The 16820-nt window shown below is 57.2% G+C and overlaps 1 protein-coding gene across 1 annotated transcript; it reads left to right on the plus strand.

Moving 5' to 3' along the window:
* The first annotated feature begins 624 nt into the window (after window positions 1–624).
* Window positions 625–15985, plus strand: LOC101149667 (scavenger receptor cysteine-rich domain-containing protein SCART1). Its single transcript, XM_055353996.2, is given in 14 exon segments — window positions 625–1616; window positions 3792–4109; window positions 4818–5114; window positions 5899–6207; window positions 6572–6877; window positions 7038–7465; window positions 7467–7743; window positions 12251–12382; window positions 12385–12549; window positions 12744–12812; window positions 12889–13203; window positions 13469–13504; window positions 14352–14489; window positions 15015–15985. Coding segments are annotated over 14 exon segments (3153 nt in total). The 5' UTR covers window positions 625–1549; the 3' UTR covers window positions 15311–15985.
* The last annotated feature ends 835 nt before the right edge of the window (window positions 15986–16820 follow it).

Consider the following 16820-nt stretch of genomic DNA (forward strand, 5'->3'; position numbering starts at 1 on the left):
GGAAATCTCATATGAATGGAATCCTACCCAGTATGTGGTCTTTTACGTCTGGCTTCTCTCACTGAGCATGTTTTCAAGGTTGACGCACATCCAGCCTGTGTGGGTGCCTTGTTCCCTTTCTATGGCTGAGTGACATTCCGCAATGTGGACATACTGCATTTTGTTTATCCATTTATCAGTGGATGCACACGTGAGCTGTTTTCATCTTTATTATGAATAATGCTGCATGAACATTCATGTAGAGATTTTTGTGTGGACATAAGTTTACATTCCTCTTAGATATGTACCCAAGAGTGGAGTTGCTCCTCCTGGGCTCAAGTGGTATCTTCCAGGAGTATCTCTATTTAACATTTTGACAAACTGCCAAACTTTCTCAAAGCAGTTGCACCATTTTTGAATCTACCAGCAAAATCTGAGAGTTCCCATTTCTCCACATCCTTACCACTGTTTCACTTTTTTTTTTTTTTTAAGACAAAGTCTTGCTCTGTCACCCAGGCTGGAGTGCAGTGGTGCAATCTCAGCTCACTGCAACCTCCACCTCCTGTGTTCAAGCAATTCTCCTGTCTCAGCCTCCCGAGTAGCTGGGACTACAGGTGCATGTCACCATGCCCGGCAAATTTTTGTATTTTTAGTAGAGACAGGGTTTCACCATGTTGGCCAGGGTGGTCTCGAACTCCTGACCTCAGGTGATCTGCCCACCTCAGCCTCCCAAAGTGCTAGGATTACAGGCGTGAGCCACTGCGCCTAGCCTGTTCCATTTTTATAACTTCTATTTCTTTGCTGAGATTTCAATTTTTCCACTTATTTCAAGAGCATTTGCAATTTGTTGTGGAAACATTTTTATGATGCCTGTTTTAAAATCCTTGTCAGATAATTCTAACACCTGAGTCTTCCTGGTGCCGCCCTTCGTTGGTTATCTCTTACTGAAATGGTCGTGTCCCTGGGTCTCCATGTGATGAGTGATTTTTAACTATATCTTCTCTCAAGGGTTTTCATTCCAACGACAGTTCAGTTCTCAGAGTTCTTGCAAAGCTCTTCCGTGTCATTCTTCTGGTGCTGCTGGGACTCCCACTCAAACCCTAATCCTACCCCTACCCCTAACTCTGCTAGTGCCATCTGCTGGCACAGAGGACGCCTCCTTGGCTGTCTGGGGCCACTGCCTTCTGTGGTGGTGGCACGGCTGAAGCCGACGGGCCCGGGTGGAGGGCAGAGACGCAGGGCTTCACTGATGCTGTGCTGTCGGCAGCTTGGACCACCTGCCTGATGGTTGGGTCTAGTCCCAACAGCAGCTTGATCAGTGTGGGAGGAAACCCACAGCCTGCACCCTCCCCATGTCTGGTGATGCTTAGGCCAGCAAGGCATTGGCTGCTCTGCTCACGGATGAGAGGCAGAGCTGCTGATTCGCTCTGGAAAGGCTGTGGCTGTCCCCATTGGCCCCTGGAGGTCCTTGGCAGCTCCCACTTCTGTATATGTGACTCTGGGCTGTGACCTATGCCATTGCCCCAGCTAAGCAGCGAGAGCTTGCTGAAGCCCAGAGGGTTGTGGGACCATGAAGGCAGCTCTCTGGACCCTGGGACTCGGGCCCCTTCTTCTCAATCTCTGGGCAGTCCCCATTGGTAAGTTTCTGCTTCCTTCATCCATGGAACTTTCTGGAGGCAGCAGCTCTGTTGATGCCCAGGCCCCGGGGCATGAGGGTCCCTGCAGTGAACTGCCGTCTGCCTGGGTCTCACTCAGCCCAGAGTGGGTGGGACATGTTGGGGCAGGAGGGAGGTGGCTCCACATGGCCGGATCCCTGTGACCTCAGGGCCCCCAGACCCTAGCCCCACTGCTCAGAACCCAGGGTTCAGGGCTGGGTCAGGCCCTGGACAAAATGAGGGACACGGCCCAGTGTCTGGTCCCAATGACCCTGAACAACAGAGTCCTGAGGGGTCCTGCGGGGGCTGCTCCATCCCCGTGCCCTGGAGCAGGGCTGAGGTCCTGGGAAGGAGGTGGGAGGGTTGGCTGCATCTGGCAGTGAGGTTGAGCATGGGGTCCCACGGAGATGCTGCACCCAGGTGGGGACACTGGGGTGTGAAGCCGTGTGGAAGGGCTGCTGGGTCAGGGGCAGGGAGGTGTAGAGAGGAGGGGTCTAGCTAGAAGGAACAGCAGGAGAGGCTGGAGGTGAGAGGGAGCCCCGGGGACCTGCGTACGTGGGCATGGAGCCATGATGTGAGTGTGGGGCTGGGCGGGAGGCAGGGGAGGGTGCCCTTGAGGCTGAGGAACACTTCACTGTCAGAGCTGGTCCAGGTGCCCAGCAGGGCGGTGACCTGGTGCTGGACGGAGCCGCACCCCCAGCGGTGGGGTGGGAGTCTGTGGGCAGCTGCAGAAAGCGCAGAGGAGGTTTGGATTTGAAGGAAAGGCAGCAATGTGGCCACAGATGGATGGAAGCCTGGGGTTGAAGGGATTTGCTTTTGTGTCAACGATCGCAAGCACAAGGGCCGGAATTCTCTATTACAACAAGAAATAGCTTTAGAAAATATAAAATGAAAAGCTATTCATAGTGGGCGTGGTGGCTTATGGCTGTAATCCCAGGACTTTGGGAGGCTGAGGCGGGCGGATCTCCTGAGGTCATGAGTTCGAGATCAGCCTGGCCAACATGGTGAAACCCCATCTCTACTAAAAATACAAAAATTAGCCAGTCGTGGTGGTGGGCGCCTATAATTCTCGCTACACGGGAGGCTGAGGCACGAGAATCAGTTCAACCCTGGAGGTGGACATTGCAGTGAGCTGAGATCGTGCCATTGCACTCCAGCCTGAGTGACAGAGCGAGACTTTTGTCTAAAAAAGAAAAAATTGCAGACACCAGCACGCATCCATGTCCTGAGAAGAACCAGGTGGGGAGGGTGATGAGGAGGCCGGGGGGTGTGGAGGGATGGATGAAGACTGAGAGGGAGGAGATTCAAGGCTCCCCGGGAGGTGGGAGGGAAAGGTCTTCATCTTGGACCAGGCAGGGTCCCCCCTCTGCTCCTGACTGCCATCGGGGAGGCTCTTTTCTGGGTGTGGAGAGTCCTCCAGGGGCCCTGGAGGCTGCTCTGGGACCACACAGCACCACCCACATGGACTTCCTCCTACTGGTTGCTTCATTTTCCTCGGGGTGGCTGTGTTGATGTGGGGTTGCAGAGGCCTGGAGAGGGTGGTTAGGGGTGCCTCCGTGGGGGGTGGGAGAGAAGGTGCTGGAGTAGCTGAGATGCTCAGAGACCATGGAGGGTGAGATCCTGGCTGGAAGCCGGTATGGGTGGGGTAGTAGGGCTGGGTTTGGCATAGTGGGAGGGCAGGCAGGGGTGGTTTTCCTGGATACTCAGGGTTGCAGAGGACAAGACCGAAGGGTGAGCGGGGCACTCCAAGGGGTGTGGACAGTCACGTGGGTGGGGCAGGTGTGACAATGGTGGGCTGGAGACCACAGGGCCTCCAGTGGAAGTGGGGGAATGATGCTTGGGAGGCAGAGAGTGGGTGGGAGGACCCACCCAGCTGCAGACCCAGGAGGACAGGGGACTTCCTTGCCTGGGGGATGGGGTCCTCCATGATGTTGGGGCTCCAGAGGGCCAGGGAGGGGAGTAGCCCCTGGGGAGACACACGGGGTGAGGGTTTCTGTGTGAGCCGCGCCCATCACCTCTCTGGGACTGCTTGGTGGGGTGAGAGGAACCCGACTTGCTGCTGAGGCCTCGCAGGCCGTTCCCCGCTGCCACGGCTGCCATCTCCTCCTGCGCCTCTGGTTGCTTCTGGCCCCTCTAACTGGACCTGTCTGTCTGAAGGTGGACCAGGTGCTCTGAGGCTGGCGTACAGACACAGCACGTGCGACGGAGTGGTGTTGGTCCGACACCATGGGGCATGGGGATACGTGTGCAACCAGGAGTGGACGCTGGCAGAGGCCTCTGTCGTGTGCAGGCAGCTGGGCTGCGGCCCTGCCGTGGGCGCCCCCAAGTATGTCCCGCTGCCTGGAGAGATGGCCCAGCCCTGGCTTCACAACGTGTCCTGCCGGGGCAATGAGTCCTCCCTCTGGGAGTGCAGCCTTGGCTCATGGTGCCAGAGCCCGTGCCCTCACGCATGGGTGGTGGTCGCGCTGTGCTCCCGTAAGTAGGGAGGAGTGAAGGGGACGGGGCTGGGGAGGAGGAGGAGGAGGAGTGGGAGGAGGAGGAGGAGGACTGGGAGGAGGGCGGGTCTCGGAGACGGGAGGGGAGGCTGGGGGTCTGGAGCTCTCTCTGGGAGGGGCTCCTCTCTGGGCACTGGGACCATCCTGACTGTAAGATTCAGCTGTGGAAAAACCAACGCCAGGGAGAGTCAGAGAGTGGAGGAAGGAAGCAGAGTGTGGCCCAGGCTGGGGGAGGCAGCAGCCGAGCGGGGGCGGGGTCTGTGGACGCCTGAGGCCCACACAAGTAGCTGATCATGGTTTCTTAGACGAATGACAGACAGGTACACGCTTTCCCTTTGAGGTCTGGCTCGAGGGTCCTCAGCTGTCCCTCACATTTTATGTGGCTGTGAGGACCCTCTCATAGCGTCCTGCCTCTGAAGCTGAACCACCTGGCCAGGACCTCCTACCATTTTGGGGCCCAGTGTGAACGGACCCTGCGGGGACCCTTGTTTCAGGAGACCAGCAGCCGAGCATGAAGCTGGGGACAGGGGTCTCTCTGAGCCCAGGGCCCTGTGTGACTGCCCGGTCACCTGCCCCTGAAGCTGGCCCTGGCTCAGCCCATCACTGTCCTCCCTGAAAAAGGAGCTGCCGAGTGACCATGCGGCCAGCTGGGTCCATACCTTAAGGAGGACCGGCCTGTGCTCCACAGACGGCACTTTCCGGGAGCTCCGGCTGGTGAAGGGCCGCAGTCCCTGCGCGGGACTCCCCGAGATCAGAAATGTGAATGGGGTGGACCGCCTCTGTGGCCTGCATGTGGAGGAGGCCATGGTGTTCTGCCGGGAGCTGGGGTGCGGCCCTGTGCTCCAGGCCCCCCGCCGGGATGTGGGCGTCGTCAGGAAGTACCTGGCCTGCAGGGGTACCGAGCCCACCATCCGCAGCTGCAGACTGGACAACAACTTCCGCAGCGGCTGCGACCTGCGGCTGGACGCAGAGGTGATCTGCTCAGGTGAGGCTGCCGCCTGATGTTCCCAGTGACCCTTGGGATGATGCTGGGCCTGGACCTGGGGAGGGCAGGGAGAAGGGGGGTGGGCGTTCCCACGGATGGGCCCCCCTGTCCTGCATGAGACATTGGGCGCAGACGTGGGAAAGGGCCTCAGCTCTCACGCTGGTTCTCAGCAGAGCGGAGCTGAGTTTCTGGTGGCCCCACGGAGGTGTCCTGGCTCAGAACCCGCAGGCCATCTAGGGGTCCTGGCTGCCGCTGCAAGTCTGAGCTGCCTCAGCTGTGATCTCTGCATGTCTAACATGGATCGGGGTTGGGTAGAGGTCACTTCTTCCCAGCCCTGCCTCAAGTGTGTGTGAGCTGCACTGGCCTCACAGCTCCTGGCCTTGTTGTGCATATGAGGAGCAGCTGAAATGAGGTGGATAGTCTGCCTGCTGCGGCACCCCAGAGAGGGTGGTGCTCAGTGGACCAAGGGGTGCCCTGACCTAGCCTGTGGGATTGCAGAGGGTGTTGCTGTCATGGCCCCGGACAGGCAGAGGCTGTGAAATACGTGGGCACCTGCAGCAGGTGACCCTGACCCTGACCTTGGTGATGCGGTCAAGGACGTCTGCTCTGCTCTGGGTGCTGGGTGGAAGGGCCTGTGGCTGCAAGTTCCTGCCTGTGCTTGGCAGACCCTCTGCCTAGATGCAGGTGATGGCTCCTGGCTGAAGCCTTCTGCAGTCTGAGGCTCAGGGCCAGGCTGTTGACCTGAGAACACCTGTCTCCTGCCTGAGAGGACGTCTGCCCCCAGGACACACGGAGGCCCGACTGGTGGGCGGCGAGCACCCCTGCGCCGGGCGCCTGGAGGTGAAGCGGGGCCTGACCTGGGGCACCGTCTGTGATGCGGACCTGGACCTGGCCACGGCCCACGTGGTGTGCCGGGAGCTGCAGTGCGGGGCGGTCGTGTCCACACCCAAGGGCGCCCGCTTCGGCCGGGGCTTGGGGCCGGTGTGGACGGAGGCCTTCCGCTGTGCGGGCAACGAGTCGCTGCTGTTCCACTGCCCGCGGGGGCGCGGGAGCCAGTGTGGGCATGGCCACGACGCAGGGCTCAGGTGCTCAGGTGAAGTCCTGTGTGTGGGCTCTGAAGGCTCAGCCCTGCCTTGTTCTCTGTCAAATCCCTTCATGCCCTAAAGGTGCCTCTGGCCAGTAGGTGTGGGTGCTTTTGATGTTTGCTTCTGTTGGTTGAAAGAAGCGCAGGGAAGAGACTGGGTGTAGAGTGATGTACCCCAAGGCTGCAGCTAAGATCAAATTCTTCTGGAGAGCTGTGTGAGCTGGATGCTGATGCAGAGGAGGGTGGGGGAGCTGGTGAGACCAAGGCTGGGCTCTGTGCCCATCCCACTGGGTGTGAAGGAAGGAAATGACCACAGACAGACATGTTCTGGGTCGGCCGTCTGCAAGCCAGGCTGACTCCTCCTCTCCCCTAGAGTTCAGGATGGTCAATGGCAGCAGCAGCTGTGAGGGCCGCGTGGAGCTCCAGGTGCAGGGGTCCTGGGCACCCCTCTGTGCCACCCACTGGGACATAGCAGATGCCACCGTCCTCTGCCACCAGCTCAACTGCGGCAACGCGGTGGCCGCACCTGGAGGAGGCCATTTTGGGGACGGGGACGCTGCCATCTGGCCTGACGCCTTTCACTGTGAGGGGACAGAGCCCTACTTGTGGAATTGCCCAGTAAGCACCCTGGGGGCCCCGGCCTGTGCCCCGGGAAACACAGCCTCCGCGGTCTGCTCAGGTGGGTGCAGCCAGGACGGTGGACCAGGAGGGTGAGTGAGAGGCATGGACAGAGGAGTGCAAGGAAGGACAGAGGGGGCGGAGAGGTACGGGCCCTGCTGGGGGGTGGTCCTGGGTCCCTCCCGCTGACATCTTGGGCCCCTGTGCGTCCCCATCCCCAGGTCTGCCCCACGCCCTGCGACTGAGGGAAGGACAGAGCCGCTGTGACGGCCGCGTGGAGGTCTCCCTGGATGGCGTGTGGGGCCGCGTCCTGGACGATGCCTGGGACCTGCGCGGCGCGGGCGTGGTGTGCCGGCAACTCGGGTGCGGAGGGGCCGAGCAAGCCTATGACGCACCTGCCCCCAGCCGCGGATCCGTCCAGGTGGCGCTGAGCCGCGTGCGCTGTCTGGGCACCGAAACCCGCCTGACACAATGCAACGTGTCCGCGACCCTGCAGGAGCCCGCGGGGACCTCGCGGGACGCCGGCGTGGTGTGCTCCGGTGAGGGCGGAACCGCGTCCCCCATGGCCCGTCGCCACGGGATCCCGGGCGCCCTGACTCTGTCTCTCCACAGGGAGCCTCGGGGTGCGGCTGGCCGCGGGGCCGGGGCGCTGTGCGGGGCGCGTGGAGGTGCTGCACGGGGGCGCGTGGGGCACCGTGTGTGACGATGCCTGGGACCTGCGGGACGCGCACGTGGTCTGCAGGCAGCTGGGCTGTGGCCGCGCCCTGAGCGCCCTGGGGGCCGCACACTTCGGAGCCGGGGCAGGGCGCATCTGGCTGGACGAGCTGGGCTGCCAGGGCCACGAGTCTGCGCTGTGGCAGTGCCCGTCGGCGGGCTGGGGGCGGCACGACTGCAGGCACAAGGAGGACGCCGGCGTCTTCTGCTCAGGTGAGCGGCCGTTGGGTATGGAACGATCATGCTGTTTTATTACATACAGTCATGCGCACTTGCTTTCCAGAACAGCATCAAACTATCAGGAGCTGTTCTCTTCCCTGAATGCAGAACTTCCACAGTGGATTGGGTGAGGTTCCTATTGGTATAGTAAGTGCTACCGGACAAAGTACTTTGGTTCCGGGCACCTGGGGAGCTGGTCAGCTTCCTGTGGCAGGTTGGCCCCGGGGCAGCCCCACCTGGGCTCATTTTCCGCCGTCACCAGCTTAAGTGCGCTTGAAGTTTCCATCCGGAATTCATATATATATATTTAATTGTATATTTATTTAAATATTTTATATTTATTTAAATATTTTATATTTATTTAAATATTTATTTATTTTGAGACGGTCTCACTGTGTTGCCCAGGCTGGAGTGCAGTGGCCCCATCACCGGTCACTGCAGTCTTGACCTCCTGTAGTCCAGGGATCCTTCAGCCTCAGCCTCCCAAGCTGCTGGGACTACAGAAGTGAGGCACTGCCACTGGCTTCAGATTCTTAATTTTGATCCCTATTTTGGTGTACTGGAGAACTTTTTGCAGACTTTTTTTTTTTTTTGACAAGATCTTGGTCAGGCTAGAGTGCAATGGTGCAATCTTGACTCAGTGCAACCTCTGCTTCCTGGGCTCAAACCATCCTCCTGCCTCAGCCTCCCAAGTAGCTGGGACTACGCGCATGTGCCACCATGTCTGGCTAATGTTTATTTTTGTAGAGATGGAGTTTCACCATGTTGCCCAGGCCAGGCCGGTCTCAAACTCCTGGACTCAAGCGATCCACCTGCCTCAGCCTCCCAAAGTGTTGGGATTACAGGTGTGAGCCACCGCACCTGACCATTTTGCAGACTATTTTTGAGATGGTGGATGAGCTTTATTATTATTATTATTATTATTATTCACACATACCTGAGCGTCTTTGTGTTCTGATCTTGTCCAGGTGTGGTCATTCTTGGGTGATGGAATTTTGTCATTTTGGGGGATGGGTTCTCTGGAGAAGCCTGTGAGTGGGTCACGGGCTGCCCACCTGACCTGCGGTCTCCTGAGCGGGTCATGGGCTGCCCATCTGACCTGTGGTCTCCTGAGCGGGTCACGGGCTGCCCACCTGACCTGCGGTCTCCTGAGCGGGTCACAGGCTGCCCACCTGACCTGCGGTCTCCTGAGAGGGTCACGGGCTGCCCATCTGACCTGTGGTCTCCCAGGGTATTTCCAGGCAACCCTGGGGGAGAGGCTGGATGCTGGCAGAGTCTCTGGCAGCTTATCCAAGTGTGGGCTCTTCTCATTGATTTTGGTTTATATTTTACTTTAGGAATGCTTTCTTCAGCGATATCTTGGATTATTACATTTATTTCAATTACTGCGTTCTTTGTATGCAATGCTGGAGTCTCATGAGTTTGAGTCTTCCCCATGCTTCTGAAATTAATTTTGGCATGACTCTTTCCCCAGGCATTCTTGGGGTGTTTCTCCAGGTGGCACCCACGTCACAATCTGCGTTTCTGTCGATTCTGCTCTTCAGTCCTTTGGTGTATTATTTCGCCCTCCTCACCTCATCCATCATCTCATTTTTGTGTCTTTATTCTCGGCAGCTTGTTTTCTCCTAATGACATTATGCTCTGCTCTCATAAAAGGTCCATCTTTTTCTGGCATCTCAGTGAGAATGACAGGTCATTTTCTAGAACATTCTGCTGGTTTCTGTGGAAAGCGGCTGATGTTAGCCCTTCCTCTGCATCTTCCATGTGGTCCTTGCTCTCTGGTTTGCAGCATTTTCCTCCGGTGGCTGCTTTATTTGTTTTTCTGTGAAGCTTCATTCTGGGGACCCCATCTGAGCTGGCATCTACAGGCAGCCGGCCGTCAGACTATCTGCTGGAGCCAGCATGTTGGGCACAGCCAGTTCAATTCCTGGGGCTGCCTCTTTTTCACCTGGGTCTCAGCTATGCCTCAGTCACTTCTGGCCCCTCCAGGCTCCTCAGGGTCCCTGCCTGACAGGGCTGCATCTCCAGGGTGGGGCGGGGCACTCGTGGCTCCTGCTGTCCCACGTGTGGGCAGGTGGACAGGCAGCCCGTGGAGCCCTGCTCAGCTCTGTGCCACCCACATGGCCTACATTTTGTGCCTATGCTGCTGCTTTGCCCATGGTCCTGTGCATACGTGCAGGGTACAAACTTTGATTGTTTTGGGAAACCAGATGGGACTGTTCATATCTGAGGGGCAGAAGCTATTTTAAAGAAGAATTAGAACAGTAATTTCTAGACATAGGTAGAAGATTTCTTTTGATAGACTTACAAAAATACTATATTGCTAATATCTTTGAGAGAATGAGATATAAAGTATATTACATGGTATTAAAATTTGAGTCCAAAAAATTAGAAAGAAAAAACCATCTGTAATCCCAACACCCAGAGATAAAGCCATCGTGAATGCGTAACATATGTGAAATTAATGCTGAGTAACCAGCCCTGCCACAGGCAGCAGCAGCAATGTGTGTGGCTCCGACTTCTGTGGTCATTGCCTTTGGCTGTGCTCAGCCTGCTGGTTCTCTGTCCCAGCCGGGCTCCCTTAGTGCCTTCGGTCACTTGATGGTTAGGTGGAGCCCTGCTTCGGGGCCCTGGCTGAAGGCAGGAGTAGTGGAGGCTCTGTTTCTGTCATGATCCAGCCTTGGTTCCAAAAATGATAGCAGTGTCAGCCTAGGAACAGGCACAGAGTCTCAGGCCCTATTCCTTGACCCAAGTCCCAAGCCAGCCGGGATTCAAGGACTGGGGCACAGACTCAGTGAGAGGGTGTGGAAACAGGCAGGGGATACTTATGGACACTTTTGTATTCTATTACGGTGTATTTCTTTCCAGTATTTTTTCTAAGCTTATTTTAATTAGATATGATCCTATCAGATGTAATTCATACCCAATGTTCTCCAAGTATCCTGGTATAGGTATTTTAAAAGTGTTATTACAGTGCTCCATGGCACAGCTTTAAAGGATTGTCTAACATGCCATTAGGTGACCGTATTAGTCTGTTGGACTTTACACTGCTCCAAGGGTAACATTGAACATATTTGGGCACTGATCACTCAGGACCAAAGCTATCTCTGAACATGGGGCTGAGGTACACACACACACACTTAAATAATTACTGCAGTCAAGCTAATGAACATTCCACCATCTCACAAAGTTACGTTTGGTTTTGTGGTAAGAGCACCTAAAATCTACTTTCCTAGCAAATTTCCAGTGTACAATGCAATATTATTAAGTACATTCCTCCTGCTGTATGTTGGGTTTCTAGATTTATTCATCCTGCACAGTTGTGTACCCTTTGACCTACATCTCCCCATTCCCCCACCACCTGCCCCACATTCTATTGTTTTCACGTATTTGACTTTTTTTTTTTTGCTCCCGTATGTAAGTGGGATCATGCGGAATTTGTCTTTCCATTCCTGGTTTATTTCATTTAACATAATGCCCTCCAGGTTCATCCGTGTTGTCACGGATCACAATTTCCTTCTTATTTGAGGCTGAACAGTATTCCATAGCATCTATGTACCACATTTCTGTTTTCTTTTTTTAAATTGACAATCTTTGTACATCTCTATGGGGTTCATAGTGGTGTTTCAGTCCATGTAATGTGTAGTGATAAGATCAGGGTAATTGGCAAAGCCATCATCTCAGACATGTTATCATTTCTTTGTGTTGGGAACATTCAGTATCCTCCTTCCAGTGATTTGAAACCATATAATATACTGTTAATTACAGTCATCCTACAGTGCTATAGAATGCTAGAATTTATTCCTCTTATCCAGCTGTAATTTTGTATCTTTACAGATCTCCTCTTATCCCTCCCTCCCCCAACCCTTCCCAACCTCTAGTATCCTCTGTTCTGCTTTTCACTTCCAGGAGATCAACATTTTTAAGCTTCCATTTATGAGTGAGAACATGTGCTATTTAGCTTGTTTCACTCAACACAGTGTCCTCCAGTTCCATCCGTATTGCTGCAAATGATGGGATTTTATTGTTTTTTAATGGCTGAGTAACTCCATTGTGTATATGCTGTATTTTCTCTATCCATGTATCTGTTGTTGGACATTACACTCATTCCACATCTTGGCTATTGTCAATAGTGCTGCAGTGAACCTGGGTGCTGCAGTGAACCTGGGCGTGCAGTGAACCTGGGTGCTGCAGTGAACCTGGGTGCTGCAGTGAACCTGGGTGTGCAGTGAACCTGGGTGCTGCAGTGAACCTGAGTGCTGCAGTGAACCTGGGTGTGCAGATGTTTCTGCTGGGCTGATTTCATTTCCTCTGGGTCTATACCCAGCAGTGGGATTGCTGGATTGTGTAGTAGCTCTAGTTTAAATTTTCTGAAGAAGCTCTATACTGTTTCTGTAACTGATCTCAGTGCTGGGACCCCTTGAGCTTAGCCCCCTCCTTCTGAGACTGCCCATGGTGCCCAGGCAGGGCACTTCCTGGACTGACTGTGCTTGCCTTGCAGAGTCGGTGGCTCTGAGGCTGCGAGGTGGGACCTGCTGCTGTGCTGGGTGGCTGGACGTGTTCTACAATGGGACCTGGGGCGCCGTGTGCAGCAATGCCCTGAAGGACCTCTCCTTGTCCATCATCTGCAAGCAGCTGGGGTGTGGGGAGTGGGGCTGGCTGGAGAACAGGCCCTTCCCCTCTGCGGGCACCGGGACCGCCTGGGTGGACAACATCGAGTGCCGCAGGCTGCCCAACTCCACTCTGTGGCAATGCCCTTCCCACCCATGGCACCCGCACTCTTGCGACCTTCGAGAGCAGGTCTGGATTACCTGTGCAGGTGGGCATTAGAGGTCTCTGGGGGTGCCCGGGAAGAGGTTTATCTGTCCTGACAGGTCACTTACAGGGGATGCCATTCAATCAGAGCCTGGGCCTGGGGGTCACTAGGATCCACAGCCTTCCTTCTGAAGCTTCTCTGGGCACCGAAGCTCTCAGAGCTGCTGTTTAACCCGCAGGATTGTCAGCGGACAGGCCACAGGCTGCTGGGGAGCCCCTCAACTGCTCCTCCTCGCTCGGCTGCCCAGGTACCCCTCTGTCCTTGTCGCTGTCCTCTTTCCCATCCCGGTCCAGCCCCCGCAGTGACCGCAGCCCCTTTTGCAGAGGAGGGCGCACTGCGCGTGCGCGGGGGCGAGGACCGCTGCTCCGGGCGCGTGGAGCTCTGGCACGCGGGCTCCTGGGGCACCGTGTGCGACGACGGCTGGGACCTGGCGGACGCGGAGGTCGTGTGCCGCCAGCTGGGCTGTGGTCGGGCCGTCGCCGCCCTGGGGGCCGCCGCCTTTGGCCCTGGCTCCGGGCCCGTGTGGCTGGACGAGGTGGGGTGCCGGGGCAGCGAGGCGTCCCTGTGGGGCTGCCCTGCGGAGCGGTGGGGACGCGGAGACTGCGCGCACAAGGAGGACGCGGGCGTGCGCTGCTGGGGTGAGTGGGGACGGGGGAGGGCTGGGAAGAGGAGCGCCGGTTCAGTCCTGTGGTGGTCTCCGTCCTCTTTCCCCTCAAGCGGATCCCCAGCACCCAGCCCTGAGACTGCCCATGGTGTGGTCCCCTGTGGGTGCTCCTGGCCAGTCCTGTCAGCTCAGGCTGAGTGGGCTGGGCTGCTGCTGCAGCGGTCCGGGTGAGGGTCTGTGCAGCTCAGGGCTGTGGCTGCCTCCCCATCCTGGCCCTCACCTGCCACCATTTACTGCAGGTGCCCCGGGGACCGCTGTGCTGCCGCCGCCGCTGGGTAGGTGGCTCTTTCTCAAGCTCCCGCCTGTCCTGTATGTCTGAGCCCCGCAGGGACCTGCACTGGGGCTCAGGGCTGAGCATCGTGACCAGGACACCCCCTTCTCTGATGGAAAGTGCTGTCCTTCCCTGTGTCCACCTGAGGGAATATATGGAGATCTGGGGGTGTCGAGGACAGAGGCCCCAGGCCCCACACAGCCACCTCTCTGGGGCCATCGCCTTGGTGGCTGGGGGGCTTGGCCCTTGAAAGCTGTGGCCCCTTGGACACTAGGTCTGTGTCCAAGGCAGAGCTGAGGGCAGTGGGCAGTCAGGATGATAAGCACATTCCACAGGCCTTACCCCCTCCCCAGATCATCCCTCTGATGCTCCTATCTGGGCCCACATACCTGGATTTTCCCACCTGCATTTTCCCGCCTGAGCCCTACACCTGTGCCTTCCACCTCGGCCCTGCACTCATGCCTCCCCACCTGTGCCTTCCCAGCTGTACCCACTATCTGGGCCCACACAGCTGGATTTGTCCACCTGTGCCCTCCCACGTGGGCCTTCCTTGCTCGTACCCACTACCTGGGCCTACAGGCCTGGATTCTTCCACCTGGGCCTTTCCACCTGTACCCACCACCAGGGCCCACACCCCTGGATTCTCCCACCTGGGCCCTCCACCTGGGCCTCTCGTGCGGTGGCCTCAACCTGTCTCTCCAAGGGAGGAGTGCCTGTTCAGGCAGCACAAAGGCCCACCTCTCCTGGGGTGCCCCCCATTGCTGTGAGGCTGAGGTCCTCCAGGGCCAGGGTCACAATGGCCCAGGCAGCCCAGGTGCACAGCAGGCCCTGCCTCCCACTGTGCCCCACAGCCCCTCCCTTGGCCCCTCCACCTGCCCACAAGGCCTGGGCCCTGCCTGAGATCACCTGCCTGGTCCTTGGCTCCCTCCTGGGCATCATCTCCCTGTTCCTGGGGACACAGTGGTGCCACCGCAGAGCAGCCTGCCGGGGTAGGTGGGCGTGCCCAGGTGTGGTGAGCAGGGGCCTGGGATGGGGAGGCTGGAGGGCATGCTATGTGGGCCCCGGTCATTGCAGACCCTGCATGCTAAGTGGCCTTCCCCATGGTGACTGTTCAGTGACTGTCCGTGGACCCATGAGTTGTTGGGGCCTCAGGGACCCTGAGTCTGAGTCTTGCTTTGCCCCCGCAATGTGCTGGATCTAGAAAATCCACGCTCCCAGGGCGGCCTGGAGTGAGAACCGGCTTCAGAATTCTGCTGACCCCTTATGACTTATGTGCAATTGGGGGGCTTTCCTGGGTGTGTTCAGAGGCTGAGACCACCGGTCCCACCCTAGGACAGCAGTCCTGGGTGCCCTGAGTAGAAAGTGGCCCCTGGTCAGGGGTCTTTGCTGTCTGTGGGGGCTGCTGACAGAGGAGCCAGGGGTGTTGGTGTGCATGAGAGACTGCAGGGGCCAGGCAGGGTGGGCTTAGACTGCAGGAGCATTTCTTCTAGAACATTCTGATGTGGCCTTTGCAGGTTGGGAGATGTCAGGCCATCTGTCCTCAGAGGGTGTCTATGAGGACATCGGAGACTTCCCCATGGGGGAGAAAGACGAGGGACCTGCAGCATCTGCGGACCTGGGCCTGGAGGAGGACTATGACGATGCGGGAGAGCCTGAGGACGGCTCTGGGGAGGAGGCGGAGGAGGCCAGCGTGCTGCTGAGCCCCGCAGGTGTGCACCTCTGTGCCCTGGCGTCCACGGCGCTCTTCCTGCTGTACTGCTCCGATGCAGAGGGCACTGCTCTGGCCAGCGCCTACATCGAAAGGACCTGAGAGCTGCTGCTCGTGTGTCCGTGACTTTCTCTCCTGTCTCAGGCCTGAGGCATTAGGACTTTTGGCTGTCCTTTCGAAGCTGCGTCTCCCAGTGGGTAGATGTGGACTTAGGGAGGTCGTAGGTCCATATTTGGGTTACTTTTGCAGCTGTGCAGTGTCCTTCCAGCACCTTGTCCCAGTTGGCTGCAGGAGGGGCCCTGGGCAGCCCAGGTCACTGTGAGAAGCCATATCACTGTCTCCCGACCCACCGTGTCCCATCCTTGTCGCTTTGTGGCTTTGCTTCCCAGCCAGAAACAGGACATGAGAACTCCTGGGGCTTTGAGAAATTGCTCAGCACCCCAGTGGACCCTGTGTCTGTCTCCCTAAACACAGGTGGGGCTCCTTTCAGCCTGGGTCCCGAAGCTGAAGCTGGGATGGAAGACCATGGTGGCCTCTGCCCCAGGACGTGATGGCCTGGAGCTGACGGTGGGGATGTCAGTGTGTTGAGAGAGTGGGATAAACCAGGGAGGGCTGGGGTCTTCATTGTCCTCACTCCCAAAACAGATGTTATTAAACTCCCTTTGAACTCACTCATGCATCATTAATTCAACCCAGAAACATTCAACAGACACCACCATGGTCCAGGTTCTGTTCTGGCCCAGCCGTCTGCCTCAGCCTGGTCCTTTGTCTTCTCATCTGAGGGCGACTTTGTGTGTTTCCAATCCCACATTGTTTTCACTGTTTTATTGAGTTGGGATGTGGGCTACCCCTCCTGGAACTCAGGCAGTGGTCTGCCAATCAGGCAACCTCTTGGATCATTTCTTGTCTCTGCTCCCACCTGACTTCCAAGGTTAGGGGCCCAACCTTCAGTGTGGCTCCCTGATGAACCACCCCTGGGTTCCCGCCTTTCATCTGCACACACAGTGCTTCAGGGGATAGTGAGGGTTCTGCTGGGCGCTTGGGGCCAGAATCTCCATTTCTTACAGCTGCGTTGCTCTGATAGGTCCCGAAGCTTTCCCTGACCATCATCCTCATTGCTGACCACACCCTGCCCGGACCTGACCCACCAACGATCCCACCCACCCAGGATTCCACCACTCAAGTCCCCATCAGGCATGTCTAGATCTTTTCTGACTTCTTCATCTCAGGTTTCAGCATACTGGTAACACCCAGGTCTAAACATCCAGTGAGTCCGTCACCTGTAGGGTCTTTCGGCCGTGCAGGCCTCTGTCTGGCCTCTGTGTTTGGCCTGGCGTGTGGGCAGTGTGCTGTTGGCCTCACTGATACCAGCTCCGTGAGCAATGATGACTCCCAGCTGCACCCTTGGTGTCTCTCTGCACTCTGCCTCCCCTCCCCGAAACCACTCCTCTCTCCCAACTTCCTGGGATTGTGAGGGGGACCCCTGCTTGGGTCCAAGGACCACGTCGGGTGGAGAAGATAAACCAGAAGCCCCCTTCCTCAGACAGGAAGCCCAATGAGGGTGCTGAGGGGACGTCCAGAGCGCGTGGACAGGGCCTCCGGGCAGAAATGT

This window comes from Gorilla gorilla, chromosome 8 (assembly GCF_029281585.2).
Source record: "Gorilla gorilla gorilla isolate KB3781 chromosome 8, NHGRI_mGorGor1-v2.1_pri, whole genome shotgun sequence".
NCBI classification, from domain to species: domain Eukaryota; kingdom Metazoa; phylum Chordata; class Mammalia; order Primates; family Hominidae; genus Gorilla; species Gorilla gorilla.